The following is a 19,804-nucleotide window of genomic DNA, read 5'->3' on the forward strand; positions in this document are numbered from 1 at the left end:
TAAATTGAATGCTCTATTCAGCTATGCATCGCATTGAGCTCCTATATGAGTAACTTTCATTTATTATGTGTTCTTTCATGTGTAAAAATTCTTTGCTCATAATACCCTAGGCATATGTGAAGTTGGACCAGCCATGGTGAGGATATTGCAGTGAGTTTGGAGAACTAAAACTGCAGTAATGTCACTTCATATTTTACTAAGCACAGGCTCATATGAGGTGCAAATACCTATCCAATTCCTTCCGACACATCGTTTAGTTGGAGAAGCTCCCGTATATCCTGTAGTAGTCACTTCAGGTGACGGAGAAAGCTTCGGGCTTGCAGTTTCTTCGTCCCTCACAAAATCCCAGTTATAACAATCTTCGCACTTCCCAGGGTCGACACAAGAAGGTACAGTGTCGTACTCAAGTATGACGTTATCGATGACAGTGTGAATGCGATGATTCATTATGCTGACATGCCATCCTTTATCCGCCACAACGTCATAGACGCATACCTTGCCTGTATGACATCCTGTTTCCATTGCATAGCCTCCAATTGAGCAGGCAGAACTTGCGCCGTTACAAGTGCCCATAAATATAGGGTCAGCGGTATGGCCAAAATGCCAGATTGCTTCCTTGTAGGAAGGAATTCCTGGTCTTTGAGGTAAATGAAGCCTTTTAGTTGCCAGCTGCTCGCCTGGTGATTGAAATGTTACAGCGGGGAGGCCGAAAGTTCTACCGAGCAAACTTCCTAGAGCGCCACCGAGAGAATGGCCCGTTAACCATATAGTGGCATTCGGGTATGACATAACAATGTCTTTATACATTTCCATAACGGCATAATAGTAATAATCTCGTCTGCGGAGTTCGTTTTCGAGGCACTTTTCGTTACAAGTGTACGCCTTCATGTAACAATCGCAAACCGTAGTCCATAGATACGTCACACGGGCACAACAGCATGAAAACAAAAGATTGTCGTTTAGTTTATCATTCACACTAGTTTCGTCGTTACCAGAACCAGGTAGAATCTGACTACTGGTACCTTTGATTGCAAACACAACAACGGATTCGTTCTGATTTACAAAAACGTGACCTCTAATTCCATCTTCTTCCCAACCATATTCAGGAGCTCCCTTTTCATCCGTAATATTCCAACCAGTGAGGTTCCTCCAGTTTCCAGTTTGCGGTAGTTTTACGTATGCGTTTGAGGACATTAAGGCCAAAGACATCACTGTAGTCCTGTCGGTTACATCTGGTGCCAAAACATCCTCATCTTCCCATTCAAACTCAACTTTTGCAGCCATCTCTGGGTTCGTCAGCGAGTAGTCCAAAAAGGACGATATAAAGTTCGGATCCCTATTACTTGTTCGCGTTACTGGCGCAGTCGTAGTTTTAAGTTTAAAACTGTAATTAAACGGATTAGTGTCCTGAAAGTCGGCATAAGAGGACCATAGGTCATTCTCTGGCTCCTCTGCAGATGCAGCATTTAATTGATAGTGATCCGATGCTAGTTTCCGGATGTCATCGTTAATATCTAGCACCATATGAACGTTAGAGTGCTTACCAGCTCCATGATGATAAATATTTGCCAGTCTAAATTCATTGCTGTAACTAAAACTTGGATGTATCTTTCCTATTTGACCAGATATATATGCATTATAGGCATTCTTAGTAATATAACCACCTATCAGAAGTACGACCAATAATACACCGTTCCAAAAAGTAGCTTTTAGTCTCGTTTTACGGTTAGCATTTATGTTTCGCTTCATTTAGACTCTACCCTAGCGAATTAAAGCTTTCCTGAACTTATAGATTCAGTCGCAAATCTAAACGATTCGGTTTGCTTCCTTTATGTACTGCGTGCTTCGCCCACGCACTAAAGCGATCTTTACTTAACCACCCAGAATGTCATCTAATACGTCATACTCGAAGGTAACAAATAATAGTTAAGGGTAATTAATACGAAAGCACGCGAATTGAGGCGCGGGATGGTCTCTGAGCTGGTTCCTAGATTGTATAAGCCTTAAATCGGTTATAATCAGAGGCTTATTACGATCCTCAGTCGCTGTTTCGCGTAATGTATACTCATATGAAGCTTGCAAGACTCCATGGATCAATGTCAATGCCCTACTGACAGCTGTAGATAGATCACCGGGAAATTCTGTGACCGCGTCCAATAATAGCGCAGTTATCAGGTCTCCACACCCACTGAAAGAAGCCCTTATTAGAGGAACTGCAAAATAATGAGAGGATTGAAAGTCTGTACATAGGACAAGCAACTGGTCTGCAGTTTCCTCAAGTCGTAAGCTGGTGACGACTAGCCGTTTTACACGTGGATAACGTTCATTAAAAACATCAATTGCTTTTTTGAGATGCTCCTTAGTCGTTACTAATACGTCAGTTAACAAAAACAGTTCAAATTGGTTGGGGGTGACAAGCGCAACAGTTGTGTCCGTAAGTAATTGCTTATAAAACCCTATAGTTTTATGCGGGACGTATAGCTTTCCATTATCGCCAAGAACAGGATCCACAACCAGGATTATGTCTCTATAAACCGTACATATGCGTCGTATAATTTCCAATATACGTGCATGACCTTCTGCGTCGGGCAGATACCCAAGCAATACAGCGGTGTAATCCAGATCTAGAGGCAATAGACCATTCAAAATTATATCGCTGATATCATCTGCTTTGGTTTTGGATCCTGTATAACTTCCATGGCCAGGATGATTACTGTATTCTACCGTATTCAAGGCATCAACGTCCCAGCCCCTATATTGTAAGGGAAAAGTAGCTGCCTTATTCCCAACATACCCGTAAACTACGTGTGATTGAATAGATAGTACCTTTTTACCCATCAGTAGGTTCCTAGAGCTAAACTCTTACAGCAATTCCAGCTAGCTTTGAGCATTTCTTATATGTATTTCTATAAAGTATGGTGATATTTTTTAGCCTTCAGTAAATTATCATCTTCCCTTTACAAAAATTATACGGTAAACAACAACACCTAGCGCAAAGTTAAAAGTAAGCAAGTACTCTAAGCAATCTATCCGTTTATTAGGTGATTTTATCGGCTATCATTTTACTATAGAACTGTTTGGTACGAGCTCAATAGGTATTATAATGAAGTTAGCGTCCACCTTGTTTAATATAGGCTATCCTGTCTATGGAGCAAGGTTCTTAAATAATAACACATTATTAGTTGCCGGAGGCGGAGGAGAAGGTAATAATGGTATTCCTAATAAACTAACGGCACTGCAGATTAATTTCAAGAGAAAGAAAATAGTTAAGCGGTTTAGGGAGTTAACTTTACATGAAAATGACGACTCTCCAACTACGTTAGATGTTGCTCAGGATGTTATTCTGATGGGATGTAATGAGAATTCAGCTAAGATCAAGTCTGGGGAACCTAATCATCATTTGAGAAAGTTTGTATATGAGAACGAACACCTAAAATTTGTCGGAGCGATTGATTTAAATAGATCAGATAATCCTGAGGATTACACGAAGTTGTTATACATGTCTCAAGATGGTTCTGTTGCTGCTATTGCATCATCCGTGGTGCCAACTATCATTCGCATTGTAAATCCTACGAACTTGAGGGAGACATATGAGGTTGAAACTGGTAACGATGTGAAGGACTTGCATTTTTCGTCAGACGGAAAGGTGTTGGCGTATATCACTTCATCGACTTTGGAGGTTATTTCTATTGTCACAGGGAACTTCATAGTAAGAAAGACGGATTTTGACAGTAATTTGAGTCTATCCAAGATTCGTTTTGTTCGGGATAACACGATTTTGATTGCTGCATCGCTAAAGAATGGGAATGGTGTTGTTCTGATTAAAATTAGCTTGAAGAAAGGAACAACTTCCATTCTTAAGACTAAGGTTGTTGTTAAAAAGTTTAAAAGTGTTACATCCATGGATGTAGATCCTAAAGCTGAGTTAGTGGCTCTAGCAGGTAGTGATAACTCAATTGCTATAATAAAGTTAAAGGACTTTTCTATTGGAACTTACTTTAAACAAATTCACACATTTGCGGTGACACGAGTTGCCTTCTCACCTGACAGTAAGCTACTTGTGAGTGTTTCTGCAGCTAACACTGTTCACGTTGTGCAATTCCCCGATGACTACGCTACAAATTCCTCTATGTTTGAGAAGCTGTGCAAGCTTTTCTTGAACTTCATGTTGATCGTCGTTCTGGCAGTTTTAGCACAGTTATGTTACAAGCACGGCTTATATTTAAAAAGCTATCGATTTTTACAAAAGAGACTGTTGGGTAAGGACAATGATCCAGATGCGTCATTTTTTAATGATATATTCCAGCCGAGAACAACCTTAGTTGGTGATGTTGTATCTGAGGTTACTGATACTAAATTGGTTGACACAGAAGGCACCACAGCGAACACAGAAAATTGGTTAAGTAGTTTGGATAAAGATACAACAATTACTTCCAGCTCAACGGAGGAATTTCACCTCACCGATGTTGATGCTTTTGACAGCGGTAACATACAGAATTCACATGATGAAGGGCAAAGTTTTGATACCATCTCGAAATTATCAGACGAACGGGATTGGTCAAGCCCTGGCAATAGACCTTCCATGGAATACCAAACCGATTTAGAAAACTTAGACAATTGGGAGACCCCTATTGTCACTGAGCTCGAGTCAGATTGGGCGCTAGATTTAGGATCAAATTTAACTACAATTTCAGAAGAAGCTTTTAGCGAGTTTGTTGATGCTAGAGATTATGTACCTGAGGTAATTAATGCATCAGGTATATTAACCTCTACCTTTAGTTCTGATGCATGGGATATAAAATCCACTGATGAGTTAGATGGATATACTTCTGAGCTGAGCACTACTGCTTTAATGGTTGTGGTAGATGATACTATTGAAAAGCGCACATCATCTGAAGATTCCAGGAGATCAACTACTGGTAATCCTGCTGTAGGTGCTAACGATCAGGCAGTTCCAGTCTCACTTCCTCCAGCAGAGACATTTGCAAATACAAAAAAAGATCTACTTACTGACAATGCTATTTCCGAATTGTTGTTGAAGGGGACCGAAGAATCTACCGACATAGCTAGTGAAACTTTGGAACTCGCAGCTAAAGTATTTGATGGAAAGTCGAAGATTGATGAAAGTGAGACTCCTTCAAGAGTTACGAGAGAAGTTACCATATTTCAAAGAACGCCCTCAAATATGATTGAAGAACACACGACTACTGAGTCTTTGAATCTTGAATCCCCTATTGTCTCACTAAAGACATCCAGCTTTAGCTCTGTAGATGATGAAATTGATGAATATTTGCTTGAAATTTCTGATGATGCTCCTGCTTCTCCGTCATCTGTATCTGATTCAGACAACGACCTCCATTCTGATGCTGCAGAAGTTAACCAAGTCTTGGTTTCAATACCCAGCGTTTCTATTAATTCTAACACCGAATATCCGGATGATACTGCTTCTACGGCGTTGGTTGAAGAATTACTAGAGGATATTTTTCCAGAACCTACAGCTGGAAATTCAATAAAGGATGATGATGCGAGTGATAAACTTAGCATAGATGTAGTTACTGTTACAAGTTTTGCGGATAATTTGGAAACTTCTGAAGCACTAGATACTAATAAATGCCCAACCAAGGACTCAAGCAAGCTGGTTTTACCTGATATTGAAGAGGACGAAGAAATATTGCATACCGTAAAGCACTCTGAAAATACACCAGACAAGCAAAATGAGGTGGAAACAAATGAAATGATAATTGATGATGTAAGGGGCGAACTGGAGTTTTGGGATGAAGTTAATGAAGACGAGACTTATTTGATAACTGAAGATAAGCTCAATGAGGAGGAAAGTTCGGATGATACAATTGATCGTTATTCAACAAAAACTGATTTTATTGCAGAATTTAAAAATGCTGAAGTTCTATCAACCCCTAAGATTACATCACAATGCGAGATTACAACAGAAATATCGGATAATGAAGTTAAAACTCATCTTGAGGTAGTTACCGTACGAGAAATCATTAAAGAAACAGTTTTTGTTACTAAAGCATAGCCCGATTCCAATGATACTCTTCTGACAGCAATTAGTTAATTAATTATTGTTACAGGGCAAGCATAAACTGTTGCTCAATAGTTGCATATATATAACTGTAAGCTTGCATATATATATAACTCATTACCACTTGTATATGCATATTGAAGTATGAATATCATCATGGTGTTACATCTGTATCCTGTTTTTCATTCAAACTTTCTTCAGGTAGTTTACCATTATTTGCTACTTCGGAGATTGCATTATGATCTTGAAGAGTCAATGGCGTTTCCCTTGAACCATTTGATTGAGTATCCGTGGATTTTTTAAGTCCTCTTCTCGCTTCTCGTATGAGTTTCTTAAATTCATTCCTGTATAATTCCCTCCATGCAACGCGATCAAATAAGTCCGTTTTAAAGTTCTTCATGAGGGCTGCGGTAGTGCTATTGTTAGATTTGCCGCGCAACATGTTGGTAATACCGCCTACATTGGGAGCCGAAGTATCACCATTGTGTGATAATTCCCATGTTGCCAAATTCTTTCTTAGTTCATGCTCATCTACCGGTTTTATGGAGTCAAGGAAATTACTATTCCATAAAATTTCATAATGATTGTATCTATTGATCATCTGTTGTCTTGATCCTGTCACTGGCAAATGAAGCTCTGACAACGTTTGCTTCAGCTGAGCTGTAGATAAAGATGAGTAATGCAACTTAGGAAGTCTTGAATTTTTCTGCCGCATCCCAGACTCCAGGTACCTTTTCGTATACTGGCTCACATCGCTTAACTGCAACTCAGGCGAAGTGTTCTTTTCCGCCGCTATAATGTGATCCTGTTCTTCTATAATAATGGGTTCCTTTTTCTTTTCAGTATTATTGTCGTTGAAATCAGAATTCTCTGAACTTACAACCTCCTCATCGCTATGCAAAGCTCCCATACTCAGGCACTCGTCGAGATGCGTACGCTCTAGGAAATCCTTTTCATAATACTTACTGCATACGGGGCAAACCACTTTTTCCTCTTTTTCTCGTCTTCTGCTCAGCAATGACTTTATACTATTTGCTTTAACCTTTTGAATCTTTGCTGCACCTTTACCATCATTATTACCTGGACTTGGTCTCTTAAATCCTGACGAATATTCTGTAGCAGACAGTATTTGAAGGTCATCATCAAATGAATTCTCATCGTTTTTACACCCTTTAACTGCCCTTTTTGGTTGGCTATCAGCTCGTGAATCTGAACTTAGTTCATCCAGTAACCGTTTCCTCAAACCATTAAAACAAGCTACCATTTCTCCAAGAACAAATTCCTTCTGCAGCATAGTTTGCCTTAATTCTGACAGGCATAAGGGACACCTGCTCTCTTTATTTAGATACTCACGAATGCATAATGAGCAAAAGGTATGACCACATTGACCTAATACTGGTGATTTCAAAAAATCTTTACAAATATAACATCGCAGTAAGCTGTCTAAATCAGCTAAAGCCGGTATTGAAGTGTTTAAAAACTCTGTTGGGTCCGATATTTCGGTGGAAATGATACCACCACTAGATGACATTGTGCAATATATTCATTTAACAGCTGAACATTAATATGCTGCGTTTTGGAGTTTTTCAAAAACTGTTCAACTATTTAAAGCTTTTAAAATAAGTGGAATTTTTATATTATAAGATGTCACAGTAGAAAAATTACCTGATTAACTAAATATCAATTAAAGAATAGCAAACAATCACCTTTACCATGCATTAAACTGTCCGTAATATTACATATCTAGAACCATAAAGATAGCTTGTAAATCATAGTAATAAAAAGCTGATAGTTACAACTAAGGTCCCTATCAAAGCGTGCAAATTGGTGTGACACATGCTAATGTAAAAAGGGAACCCTACTTTTACCAACTAATGCTATTTTTTTAAAATTTTATGCACCATATTTCCCTTTCCAGTAAATCTGAGCGCTATCTAACCGTGTCAAGTTAGCTTCCTCATAATGATAATATGGATGCTCATTTCTTTGTTTTCTTTGCTGCGAACTTGAACGGGCGATCCAGTTGTTTCTTGCTGCGATCCTGTAAATCACCAAACGACCTATCATCCAGTTCAAAGTTTTCGACAGCGCGCTTCCAAATAGAACAAACATCGACGCCAAATAGGGCATTGCTAGAAATTGTGGATGATTCGAGCATTTTTTGGGAGCGCTGTAAGCCTCTTGAGCCAGTAGAGGATGCGGTGGTGGGTTTTCTAGGAGACTTGAATTCCATACGCCGTTCGTCTTCAACAATGCAATCATCTATACAAACAATGGGAGTGCCCGATGGTTTGATAACTAGTGGTGAACCAAAAAAGTCGTCAAAAAATGGAGTCTGCAATTTGCCCGTTGAAGCAGAGTTTGTACGAGGAGTGGTCACCAACGGGGTTCTTAGTAAAGCTAAGCTCGGTAAGTCATGTGTGCCTGGGGTTTTCAGAAGATCCTGCTGATGTGGAAGTGTGTTTTCCATTAGTGGGCCACTATCTGTAGATTTATCTTGCGGTGAAGTGGGCTCAATGCATGTATTGAACGAGCAAGTATAGCGTCGCAAAAGGGGCGAGGACGTGATGTCCTCCTCGCAAGCACCAAATCCTAGATGGTCACTATTTAACAGACCAGCAGTTGTGTGTGCCCTCTTGAGGTTTGCAGCTTCCGCAATTTTGGTTTCGATGTCAGCTTTTGCTGTGCCGTGATGATTAGCTTGAAAGCTATACTCCGCATTCAAGAAACAGAATTCGTCAGCATACTTTCGTCTGTCGATATTTTGAACAGCAACAGCTAGCTGTTCTGTAGAATTGGTTTCTAGTGATGCGGGCGAGCTTGGTGCGATGTGCCGAAGAGACAATGACGTGTCATCGTTGTGGTTCCGATCATCGAAATCGGAGTCTGACTCGTACTCTTCAGAAGTATCAGGGTTTCTATATTTCTTCCTAAACATATGGTAACTCCCTGCAGCTTTCCCACAATTCGAACTCTTACCTTGAGGAGTCTTGGGCTTAGACAATCGAGCCTCGCATTCAGGCTCTGATGTTATTGCAGGAGGTACAATGGGCAACTCTACAGCTCCCAATGCCTTGCTTGCGGACTGCAGCTTTCTTCTAAGCTCTGAATCTAATTGGCTAGGTCCATTTTTAAAGAACTTACTCTTGCAACCTGATTTGACCTCCCAGAAATGACCTTTGCCGTCAAGTGATTTGCCGCCCTTAACAAATGCCTCGTTCAGCGACAAATTATGCCTAATGCTATTCTGCCATCCAGCATCACAGAGCTTGTAATATGGAAAATGCGATGAAATCCACCTGTATATCTGCGACAGCGTCAGCCTTCCATCTTTAGATTGCAGAATAGCAACCCCAATCAGCATGGCATACGAATAAGGGGGCTTTTTAGCAGGATCTTGCAACACAGACACTTTATTCGCATCAGAGAGATGGTCTATTAGCTCCTCGAGACTATTCGTACTGCTAGAACGCGTATTAGACCCATTTACAGACCCCTCTAACGATATCTTAGGCCGTTTCAGTTTAGGCGGCCGAAGTGGAGATGATAACTCTGGAGATAAGGGTTGCTGATTCTTATTTTCTTGCTCAGGTGTCTTCTCAATGCTTGTATATGAATGAGGAGGGGTTAATGCTGCATTTAAGCTAACCGCTCCAACACTCAGCCTTCTTTTTTTTTCCATTCCTTGTTTATCAGGTGTACCATTTAGTAACAAGGGATGACACGCATCACTTCCCCCTCGCGTCTTACTATTGCACATTGCACTTAGCGACTGCATTTAAAGTAATCTAAAATAAACACCACACAATTTTAATATAAACAAACAGGTTCAGAGCACCTATAATAATTCCGTTTCGAGGCTTAATCAAATGCTTTTTTAAGTTTCTACTTTCTCTTACCTTAGATCTGTATAGTACTATAGGTATCTTGTTTATCTCCTTTTGTTTTTCTTAAACAATAAAGACTTTTTTCGCCTTTATAAATAGTTTTAATTCCCAGTAATAGATAGATGATGGGGTCAAGCGGTAGTTTTAAGTTTTTTGGGTTGCGGTTTAAAATAACGAATAATATTAATATGCTTTTGTTTTAAATTCCTTTGGTAAAAAATTGCGTTAAATTTAATATTATTCTTTTTCTGGTGCTTGTTTTTATGCCTGTTCCTCTTCTGTTCTTCTTCTTATTATTGTTTTAATACTATTATTCCTGTTATTCTGTTGTTTATTATATTATTATTATTATTTTTAAAAAAATTTATAACTCTCTGTATATTATTACTAGCAATGATTCAATAGTAATAATGTTCTATATAGTATTAATCTACGAGTAACCTTATTAGTTATTTTCAGTAAGTCGTTATCACATATACTCCCTAAATCTCAGTATACTACGATGAAACGCGTTTTTTTTTAATTAATTAATTTTAATTAAAAAAAATAAATGACGCGTTTCAAGTCTTAACGGCACATGCAGGAAAAAATGTCTGTGCGTTACGCATCTTTAAGTACTATTACCTATCTGTAATTAGTTGACTGACTGACTAATCTTCTTTGCTTGTGCCTACTATAGTCCCTAGTAGATTTCGGCGTCAATATAAAAATGAACTATCAATTTATTCCTAATATAGTTAGATAATTATATCGTGATCGATAAGATACGTGACAGGAAAAGTCATTCAGTACTGAAATTTAATTTAGTCCGTACTTGCACATCCATTACAACCGCAGTGGACACAATTCTTAAAGGTAACGACGCCATTCGAAGAGTTTTTTTCTAGAACAGCCCGAGGAACTCTGCAAATACACGTAGTCCCATATTGTGTCTCAGTAGATTGAATACATCTAATACAGCATAGTTTCTCATAACCCTGCTTTTTCCACTTGGCAATAAGATTCTTATCGCCGTATCTGTGATGAAGAAGCCAGTTGTAGAGTTCTTTGCTTATAGCTCTACGCTTATAATATAGAGAGTATATGTAGCGAGAAAGTTCATTAATTATACGGAATATTTTCCAGGTTTGCTCATCTGCTCTTGTTGATAACGCAGTTGGGGCGGTATCCGACTGTAGTTCTTTTAGTTGTTGCTCATAGTGCTCTATTGTTTTCGCTATTTTTTCGTAGCCGGCTGGAGGGGCATTTTTAGGCGGCACTGGGACTTGGCGTGCTTGCATGGGGTAGTTTGGTGTTCGAGTTGTAGGTTGTTTCTCGCACGACCAAAGTATAAGTAGAAGAATGGCTTTACAATTTTCGTGCATTGTGATTTGTGGTCACACGAGAAGCAAAAATAACGACATCAGCAGGATTCGAACCTGCGCGGGCAAAGCCCAAGAGATCTCTCAATTGTAAAGTTCGAGTCTCCCGCCTTAACCTCTCGGCCATAATGTCAATGATCGGTAGTTGTAGGCTTTATTCAAAATTGGATATTATTCTCGGTATAATAATGCGATTTTCAATAGGACTATATACATTTGGGGGAGACTGCGGTTAGCTCTATTTATGAGGCAGTTAATGTGATTAAGTATTTGCAATGGGTTTTGCATAATGTGAGGCTAGCATTATGTCATGTCAGCGCCGTGTTGGGAAATATTGTGCATATGATACCAATTTCTGACATATTCCACGCGCCTGTAGTTACCATTATTCACATTTTATAAAAGGCCCTCCTATTCTGATATTTGTGACAGTGGTGAAATAAAATGTTATTTCTGATTGAATTTTTACAATTTTGGTCTATTTACAACTTATTATGGTAGGCCTTAGCAATTAGTAGAGTGAGTCTAACAAAATGAAACAGATAGTCACATATGGCGCCACTGGATGAAATAATCGGCAACTAAGCACCCAAATTTAAGTAGTATCTAGTATTAGCTATTAAGTTGTAATTTAGTTAGTTTTGCAGATGTAATTAGTTCCGATTTTTTACCAACCAGTTCTTCCATAAGAAAAGTGACATTTCCCAAGCCATTAGGAGCGCTACAACACCAACACTGACGTTGAACGTGAACATTGGTGTGAGACCTCGATATTCCATGCCGTATACTACCTGTTCGGTGGATTCCATAAATATTAGACCGCCGCATATTAAGCAGAACGATGTAATTACTTCGGTGAAAGGGAATGTGGGACCACAGTTTACGGACGGTTTGAAGGTCAAGTAAAGAAAAGTGAAGAGCCTGAATACAGACCCGTAGGATAATAAATTACCCCATTGCATATGGACGGCAGTGGATAAGTGCGACGACTGCTCATGCTGAGACATTAGGTAACCTGTCCAGAAAATGGTCATTGTTGGGAAAGGATTAGGGGAGAACCCAGGCGTAGCTGAAGATACGGCAGTCTTATTGACTTTTGTAGCCTTCATTACCTGATTCCATCTCCATTCGCGTAACAGATACTCTGTAAGAAGACCACATAGCCCGCATCCGATAAACATAAATGCAATAGAAGCATGCTGTAGATCCATAGCAGTCCATGCTCCTCCATAATTTCCTAGATGCTCAAGGAAAACGTTGGTAGACCCATAAAAGAAAATCAAAAACGACTCAATCCCCTCCATCGTTATGATGTTTTTCGACGAGAATATATTCCAAACAGACGCATTTTGATCCTCATTCTTCAAAACGATAAAGTTATTCCACGCCCAACCTCTTTCCACGCCAAAACCGCAATACCTGGCAAAAGATAGGATACCTAGCAAAATAAATACACCGCCCTTGATCCAGTGCGCAAGAAGATTGAAAATGTGCCTTTCTTTGCCAAATAAATTTCCCACAGCAACACCTATCACCATGTAGACTATTAGGTATATAAACAGGACAAAATTCGTCACGCTAAATACAACTGAAAAAACGGCTCCAAAGTTGCGCGCTAACTTTTGCAAAAAGGCTCCCTGGAGAATTTTAGACATATAGCTTTGTCCGAAAACTCTTTTGTTAGACCAATTACGCAAATTTGGCTCATCCTGCTCTAAGTCTTGTGTGGCGACATATTCGTTAATTGAAAACGAGTCATTTCTCGTCACGTTGGGAGGTTCCACTCCGTCCCTCGTGCTGTCACTCATAGAGGACTTATCTTGCCTAATTGTTGAGGCAAATGAAGATGAAGCCGCATCGGAAATATTCCTCCCCATTTCATCGAGATTCGACAATGGGATGAAAGGATTATGGAATCTATTGATGTCCTCGTTTAATAGCATTCCTCCGGCGAAACTAACAACCGCAGATACCGCGTGCACTATTCCCAATACTACCAATATACCAGTCATCTTGCGATATACATTATTAGGATAAAGGCTTTCCGACAACGAGAGATCAAAGGCTGAAAGCGCCAAAAGAGAAGAGGCAAGTACCGCATAATGTGAAGCTAACATCGGCAGGTACCAGTTCGATCCAGCACTTTTTAATACCATACTCACAGGATACGTTACTACCGTTGCCGAAAATAATGTCACCGCATGGTACGTAAGAGCCTTTTTATTCCCCGTCTTCATTGTAAAATAGGTAGTAGTATTATATGATTCCCAGTATTTCCTCTCCGCAGGAGTTAGATCTGTCATGAGAATTGGCATCCCATGGTTATGCTTACTTTCATGTGGAACAGGCTCTAAACTTCCATTTTTTTCATTTCCTGGCATATGATTAGCTGACATGTCCATATTCATACCTTCATGTTGCGCCAGCACTACGCCATATAGAAAACAAAACCAGTAAAGAACTCCGGAGATAAACATCACTTATTCTTTCTTCCTTGTGACCTTCCTTGTCTTCAAGTAAGAAACACTCCTGTACCATGTAACACAGCTGCTTCCTGTACCTTATATGACGTTCCCCTGATGATTATGTAATACGTTCTTACGCCAATACTTTGCTCTTCAGTTGTTGAGGATTTAGCTCACTCTATGGAATTTATGAAATGAACTATATTATCTTTTTCTATTATGGATATATGAATAGTTGAACTATCTTTTTCTAATTTGATGTAATGACTAGATGAAATTATAACAATGATTTATGATAAGTTAACACACATATAGGGAAGTACTCTAAACATAACTGAACAAATCAAACAGGTTTTATTTCTCATATTATATATGCGAGAATTTAGTACTACTTAGTAATATGTTCCGTATCGTACCTACAATCAAACCGTACATCGTTAAACAGTAAGCATTTTTTTTGTTCCTTAAAGCCGATTATTAAGAGAAAGGAACAATAGACAAAGTTCTTAGAATTATATACTTCTTTACGTAAGCTACCTTTACAATACGGCTCTTTATCCGATCTGGTTAAACTATATAGGGAATACCCGCATAACGATTTAGAGGGAATAAAATATTCCTCAAAAATCAATGGATAACGTGATATAGCGCGAATATAGCGTGATCTTGAGATACAGGTAAAATTGCATTGTAAATAGTCCTAAACGCATGGCTGTAAAGTCTTTGTCTTACCAGACATGTGACCTTGTGGTTATCTATCGTGTAGCTATCTATGTTAAATACTCTATACGATAAACTACACTCCATTAATGCGTTACCTATAGTCTTGCTCTATCATGGTATATCAAATCTGTAAATTCAGGGGTTACTGGAGGGGGGAGGGGGGCGAGGAGTGACGAGGACAATCAGCCTTTCTTTTTAGCTTCGGCGGCTAACGTCAAACACGAACTTGAGTTGCAACAAAAATAAACAAAGTAAATTAAATTTTTAAAACCACTAAACTGCTAAAATAAATACTTAATCACGTAGGCCGTCGAGAAGCAGCAAACGGAACCATGGAGTCGGGATTCTATTTTGACACTGAAAGGAATCAAGTTGTACCAGTAGATAAGTTGATTGAAGCAGCTACTGTACGAGAAAAGCCGGCCCGAGCAAATAATTACGGAAGAGAAAATAGTGAAACATACCTCTATAGTACTATATCTTCCAAAAGTAGAACAGAAAGTAATCGGTCAAAGCAAGGTACAGGAAAGAGTGATGCGTTTTCAGAGCATTCAGAAGAAACGAAGAAGCTATTTACAGACCTTCAGAGGGTATTTCGGTTTCAAAAGGATAGCTGTAAAAACATTTATGACTACTTTGTTGTTTTAGTAGAATCGCGGCGACGCGGTAGTCGTAATGACTTTGAAAAAGCGGTTGATTCTTTATATGCGGACTATATTTTGGGACCAAACAGTAATTTTCATAAATGGTATGAGTTTGTATATGGTAAGGATGCCTTACCGCAGTGGGCCTATGGCTCGCTTGGTGATAAAATTTTACAAATCGCGTTATATTTATTAATATGGGGAGAATCTGGAAATATTCGTTTTATGCCGGAGTTGATTTGTTTTCTTTTTTCGATAATGGGAGACTACTATTATGGTACAACATCGGAGGAAACTAGCGTGACGAGACCCTTTTTAGAGCATGCTATAACGCCCATTTACAAATATTACTATGCTCAGTTAACATCAGGAGCTGATCACTCGAAGGTAATAGGGTATGATGATATTAATCAATGTTTTTGGAATAAGTCATTTGTCTATACACTTCCAGTTAAAGACGTGGGTCCGCTAAAGGCTATCGCAGCTCAACATCAATATGCATATTTTGATAGGGTAGAGTGGCATCTCTGTCTTGTCAAGACTTACTATGAAAAACGTACATGGTTTCATATTGTTACTAATTTTCATCGTGTTTTGGTGATGCATCTATCAGTATATTGGTATTATTTGATATTTAATTCTAGGCAATTATACTCCTTCATGTTTTCCGCTGTGAACGGCGGTGACCCACCATTATATGCACTTCTATTAACTCTATCCTTTGCTGGAGGGATAGCATGTTTGATAACTATTGCAGCATTGATTGGAGAGGCTATATTCATGCCGAGAACGTCACCTGTCGCTACACCTATAGTTGGCAGGATGGGGATGACAATTTTAGCTTTTTTAGCTAACGTTCTTCCGCAGACTTTACTATTTGCTTTGGATCCGGAAATTCTACATACGCGGATAGGGACGTTAATTGCGGTAGGGCAATTTGGTTTTTCATTATTGATTGTGCTATATTACTCTACGCAGCCCTTAAAACATCTCTACACTCGTGCTAAGGACGATCCTTTTACCTCAAACATCCTACCACTACCAAGGAGTTCTCAAACAGCATCAGTGGTACTTTGGACATTAGTTTTTGTTTCTAAGTTCCTTGAATCATATTATTTCTTGACTTTGTCAGTTCGAGATCCCATAAGAGAATTATTCAACCTAAGAATTAATAATTGTAATGAGGACGCATGGCTAGGCAAATGGTTTTGCGAAAACCATGGCAAAATCCTCACCGGTTTATTGGTTTTAACACACTGTGTGCTATTCTTTTTGGACACCTACTTATGGTATATCCTTTACAATTCGTTATTTTCAACTGCAAGGTCGTTCATGCTTGGTATGTCGCAATGGATACCATGGAGAAATGTATTTTACGAGCTTCCAAGGCGTTTTACAGATAAACTATTATTGAATAATGTAAATACAGACTCAGATGTTGATATTACAGGATTTGCAATTATATGGAACGAAATAATTCTATCAATGTACAGGGAACATATATTGTCATTTGAACATGTAGAAAAGCTCAAATATGAGATGGTCAACGAGATGACCTTGAGAGGTCCATCAATATTCTCCAAAAGGAAATCCAATTTTTTTAAGAAGTCGGTATTCAATAGGTCGACTGAAGCTAAGCGAAGGCTTAGATTCTTTGCTAAATCGATGTCCTGTCCTATTCCAGATCAAACACCGATATCTGAAATGGCAATGTTTAGTGTCTTGATCCCTCATTTCAAGGAGAAAATAATATTAAGTATTAAGGACATCGTGAAAGGCGAAAATGATATTACACATGTTATATTGTTGGAATATCTTAAGCTACTTTACGCTGATGATTGGAAAACATTTATTCAAGAGACAGGGTCAATTTACCAAGTCGAAGATGAAAAAATTAATACTGCAAGCGTAGTTGACGACAGTGGAAGTGGTGCTATGTTCAACCTTCCGTATTCTTTTGCTGGTTTCAAAACTGATACCCCGGAATATACCTTAAGAACTAGGATTTGGGCAAGCTTAAGAACGCAAACATTGTATCGAACAATTGCCGGGTTCATGAAATACAAAAATGCTATCTCGATTCTCTATAGGTATGAAACAGGGTGTTCGGCTGAACAAGCTTCGGAGATGGCGTTGTCGAAATTTAGGATCGTATGCTCAATGCAAAGAATGTCAGTGTTTACTAAAGAGGAAATTGAGGATCGCGACTACTTAATTACGCTTTTTCCTAACCTTCAAATAGCTTATATCGAAGAAGAATATGATCCAATGTCAGGAGAAAACATATATTATAGCACGTTAATTGACGGCTATTGTGACACCAATGAGGACGGAAAATGGAAACCTAGATATAGGATTCGTCTACCAGGTAATCCAATAATCGGGGACGGTAAGTCAGACAATCAAAACCATGCTTTAATTTTCACAAGAGGTGAATACCTTCAATTGATTGATGCAAATCAAGATAGTTATTTGGAGGAATGTCTAAAAATTAAAAGCGTTTTGAATGAATTTGAAAATGACTATCCCAGAAGGCCAGGCATGGCTACCCCTAATGGCCCAGTAGCTATAGTTGGTTCCCGTGAGCACGTATTTTCTGAAAACACAGGTGTTTTGGGAGATATTGCTGCAGGAAAAGAACAGGTCTTTGGAACGTTTTTTGCAAGAAGCTTATCATACCTTGGTGGTAAATTACATTATGGTCACCCTGACTTCGTTAATACCATTTTTGTCACAACTAGGGGTGGAGTTTCAAAAGCCCAAAAAGGGTTGCATTTAAGCGAAGATGTCTTTGTGGGTATGAACTCAATATTAAGAGGCGGAAGAATAAAACATTGTGAATACACACAATGCGGTAAAGGTAGAGATTTAGGATTCGGTTCGATTTTAAACTTTGTGACAAAGATCAGCGCTGGAATGGGTGAACAAACGCTTTCCAGAGAGTACTTTTACTTATGTTCAAATTTACCTCTTGATCGTTTTTTAAGCTTTTATTATGCGCATCCAGGGCACTACTTGAACAATGCTTGTATTATACTATCAATTACGTTGTTTATGGCATTCATTTTGAACCTAGCGGTACTTGTCGACAGTAGTGATATTTGCGATGAAGCGGTTACAAGGCCTTTGGATAACTGTGCAAATATAATGCCTGTAATAAGATGGCTAAGGAGATCGGTTTTGAGCATTTTCGTTGTATCCACGGCATCTTTCTTTCCACTTTTTATTGAGGACATAAATGAAAAGAATTTCATTGCAAGTGCAAAAAGAATACTCAAACATATGATTACTGGCGCCCCAATGTTCGAAATCTTTGTTTGTAAAGTATACTCAGGATCTCTTATCAACGATCTATACGCTGGAGGAGCAAGGTATATTGCCACTGGACGTGGAATGGCAGTTACTAGAGTACCGTTTTCTAACCTATATGCAAAGTTCGCTCCAGAAAGTTTCTATTTCTCCTTCGTCTGTTTACTTATCCTTATGTTTGCAACTTCAACAATGTGGGATCCGTTATTGATTTACTTTTGGTTTACTATCTCCTCCCTATTGTTGTCTCCTTTCATATTTAATCCAAACCAGTTTTCATGGAATGATTTTATTGTTGACTACAAAAATTATTGGAAATGGCTAACTGGTAATAGAATTGGTAGAAACATTGATTCGTGGATTTCATATTCTTATAATTCGCACCTAAAAGGAGCAAGATCGGTATCATCATCTTATGTATCGAAGGTTAAGGAATTTTTGAGTGTTATTTTACAACTTTGCTGGACGTTATTGATATTAATCCCATATATCTTCCTTAATTCAAGGAGCTCATCTGCCTTCGAAACAAATACCATGCAGTTTGTAGTAATGCGGATTTTGATTTTGTCTGCTCTACCAATTGGTTTAAATGCCACTTGGGTGTTGCTATTATGCATTTTTTCAAGTAGTATTTCACCATTCGTGGGAACAACAACAGGATTTGCAAAAGTAGTCCGCTCCATTGGTCATGGCTTAGGTATACTATCTCATGTCATAAGCTTTGGAATAATGTGCATTCTACAAAAATGGGACATACAATCAATTATTATCACATTACTCACTGCTGCAATGCTAGAATCCATGTTATTAAGCATTATGGCTTTATTCGATTTCTCATCTGAAGGAAATGCAGAAAAATCAAGTCTTGCGTGGTGGTCGGGCCAATGGTTTAGGGAAAAGTTCACATTTAAATTAGTGATAGACTCATGTTTCGAATTTATTCATAAGGTGTTGGAATTGAGTTGGTTTTGCTCAGATTTTGTGTTGGGGCACTTGCTATTATTCTTTCAGATTCCAATCCTTATAATACCAAACATTAACAAGGTTCATTCATTCATGTTATTTTGGAAAAAGGCCGGATATCAAATCCGTCCATTGTTATTTTCACGTAAGATCAAAAGGAACAGAAGGAGAATCAAACGGATATATTCTTTTATTTTTATTCTCATGTTAGCGCTGTTTGTCGTCCTATTTTTTAGTCCATTGGCAATAGACAAAGTGTTCCACCTACATATTGAAAACACAATGCCCAAAAATATTCGCATTCTATTCCACACAGGTCCGCTGCTGTATATACACAAGGGATCTCAGGCATTCAAGAGTTTACATCACAAAAGCATGTGACAGAAGGTTATTCGCGGTTGTAATTGAA

At 38.6% G+C, this 19,804-nt stretch overlaps 8 protein-coding genes and 1 non-coding gene across 9 annotated transcripts; 2 read left to right on the forward strand and 7 right to left on the reverse strand.

Moving 5' to 3' along the window:
- Nucleotides 1–186: 186 nt before the first annotated feature.
- ATG15 (triglyceride lipase ATG15) lies at nucleotides 187–1,749 on the reverse strand (the record flags this gene model as incomplete). Its single annotated transcript, XM_018134040.1, has 1 exon — nucleotides 187–1,749. One exon carries the CDS (start codon nucleotides 1,747–1,749, stop codon nucleotides 187–189), a length of 1,563 nt encoding a protein of 520 aa, XP_017989688.1.
- A 177-nt stretch (nucleotides 1,750–1,926) lies between these two features.
- BUD17 (putative pyridoxal kinase BUD17) lies at nucleotides 1,927–2,838 on the reverse strand (the record flags this gene model as incomplete). Its single annotated transcript, XM_018134039.1, has 1 exon — nucleotides 1,927–2,838. The coding sequence occupies one exon, from the start codon at nucleotides 2,836–2,838 to the stop codon at nucleotides 1,927–1,929; it is 912 nt and encodes a 303-aa protein (XP_017989689.1).
- A 265-nt stretch (nucleotides 2,839–3,103) lies between these two features.
- Nucleotides 3,104–6,037, forward strand: AW171_hschr84745 (WD40 repeat domain-containing protein; the record flags this gene model as incomplete). Its single annotated transcript, XM_018134038.1, has 1 exon — nucleotides 3,104–6,037. The coding sequence occupies one exon, from the start codon at nucleotides 3,104–3,106 to the stop codon at nucleotides 6,035–6,037; it is 2,934 nt and encodes a 977-aa protein (XP_017989690.1).
- Nucleotides 6,038–6,197: 160 nt separating this feature from the next.
- Nucleotides 6,198–7,574, reverse strand: RAD18 (E3 ubiquitin-protein ligase RAD18; the record flags this gene model as incomplete). The annotated part of the gene is made up of 1 exon (XM_018134037.1): nucleotides 6,198–7,574. The coding sequence occupies one exon, from the start codon at nucleotides 7,572–7,574 to the stop codon at nucleotides 6,198–6,200; it is 1,377 nt and encodes a 458-aa protein (XP_017989691.1).
- Nucleotides 7,575–8,021: 447 nt separating this feature from the next.
- Nucleotides 8,022–9,821, reverse strand: HCM1 (Hcm1p; the record flags this gene model as incomplete). The annotated part of the gene is made up of 1 exon (XM_018134036.1): nucleotides 8,022–9,821. One exon carries the CDS (start codon nucleotides 9,819–9,821, stop codon nucleotides 8,022–8,024), a length of 1,800 nt encoding a protein of 599 aa, XP_017989692.1.
- Nucleotides 9,822–10,733: 912 nt separating this feature from the next.
- On the reverse strand, nucleotides 10,734–11,294 carry BUD31 (U2 snRNP complex subunit BUD31; the record flags this gene model as incomplete). The annotated part of the gene is made up of 1 exon (XM_018134035.1): nucleotides 10,734–11,294. The coding sequence occupies one exon, from the start codon at nucleotides 11,292–11,294 to the stop codon at nucleotides 10,734–10,736; it is 561 nt and encodes a 186-aa protein (XP_017989693.1).
- Nucleotides 11,295–11,327: 33 nt separating this feature from the next.
- AW171_hschr84749 lies at nucleotides 11,328–11,424 on the reverse strand. The gene is given in 2 exon segments: nucleotides 11,328–11,372; nucleotides 11,388–11,424. It is a non-coding gene; the product is annotated as a tRNA-Ser (tRNA).
- A 520-nt stretch (nucleotides 11,425–11,944) lies between these two features.
- Nucleotides 11,945–13,768, reverse strand: TVS1 (Tvs1p; the record flags this gene model as incomplete). The annotated part of the gene is made up of 1 exon (XM_018134034.1): nucleotides 11,945–13,768. The coding sequence occupies one exon, from the start codon at nucleotides 13,766–13,768 to the stop codon at nucleotides 11,945–11,947; it is 1,824 nt and encodes a 607-aa protein (XP_017989694.1).
- A 1,043-nt stretch (nucleotides 13,769–14,811) lies between these two features.
- Nucleotides 14,812–19,776, forward strand: AW171_hschr84751 (HHL071Wp; the record flags this gene model as incomplete). Its single annotated transcript, XM_018134033.1, has 1 exon — nucleotides 14,812–19,776. The coding sequence occupies one exon, from the start codon at nucleotides 14,812–14,814 to the stop codon at nucleotides 19,774–19,776; it is 4,965 nt and encodes a 1,654-aa protein (XP_017989695.1).
- Between the last annotated feature and the right edge of the window lie 28 nt (nucleotides 19,777–19,804).

Source organism: Eremothecium sinecaudum, chromosome VIII (genome assembly GCF_001548555.1).
Source record: "Eremothecium sinecaudum strain ATCC 58844 chromosome VIII, complete sequence".
Lineage (NCBI taxonomy): Eukaryota > Fungi > Ascomycota > Saccharomycetes > Saccharomycetales > Saccharomycetaceae > Eremothecium > Eremothecium sinecaudum.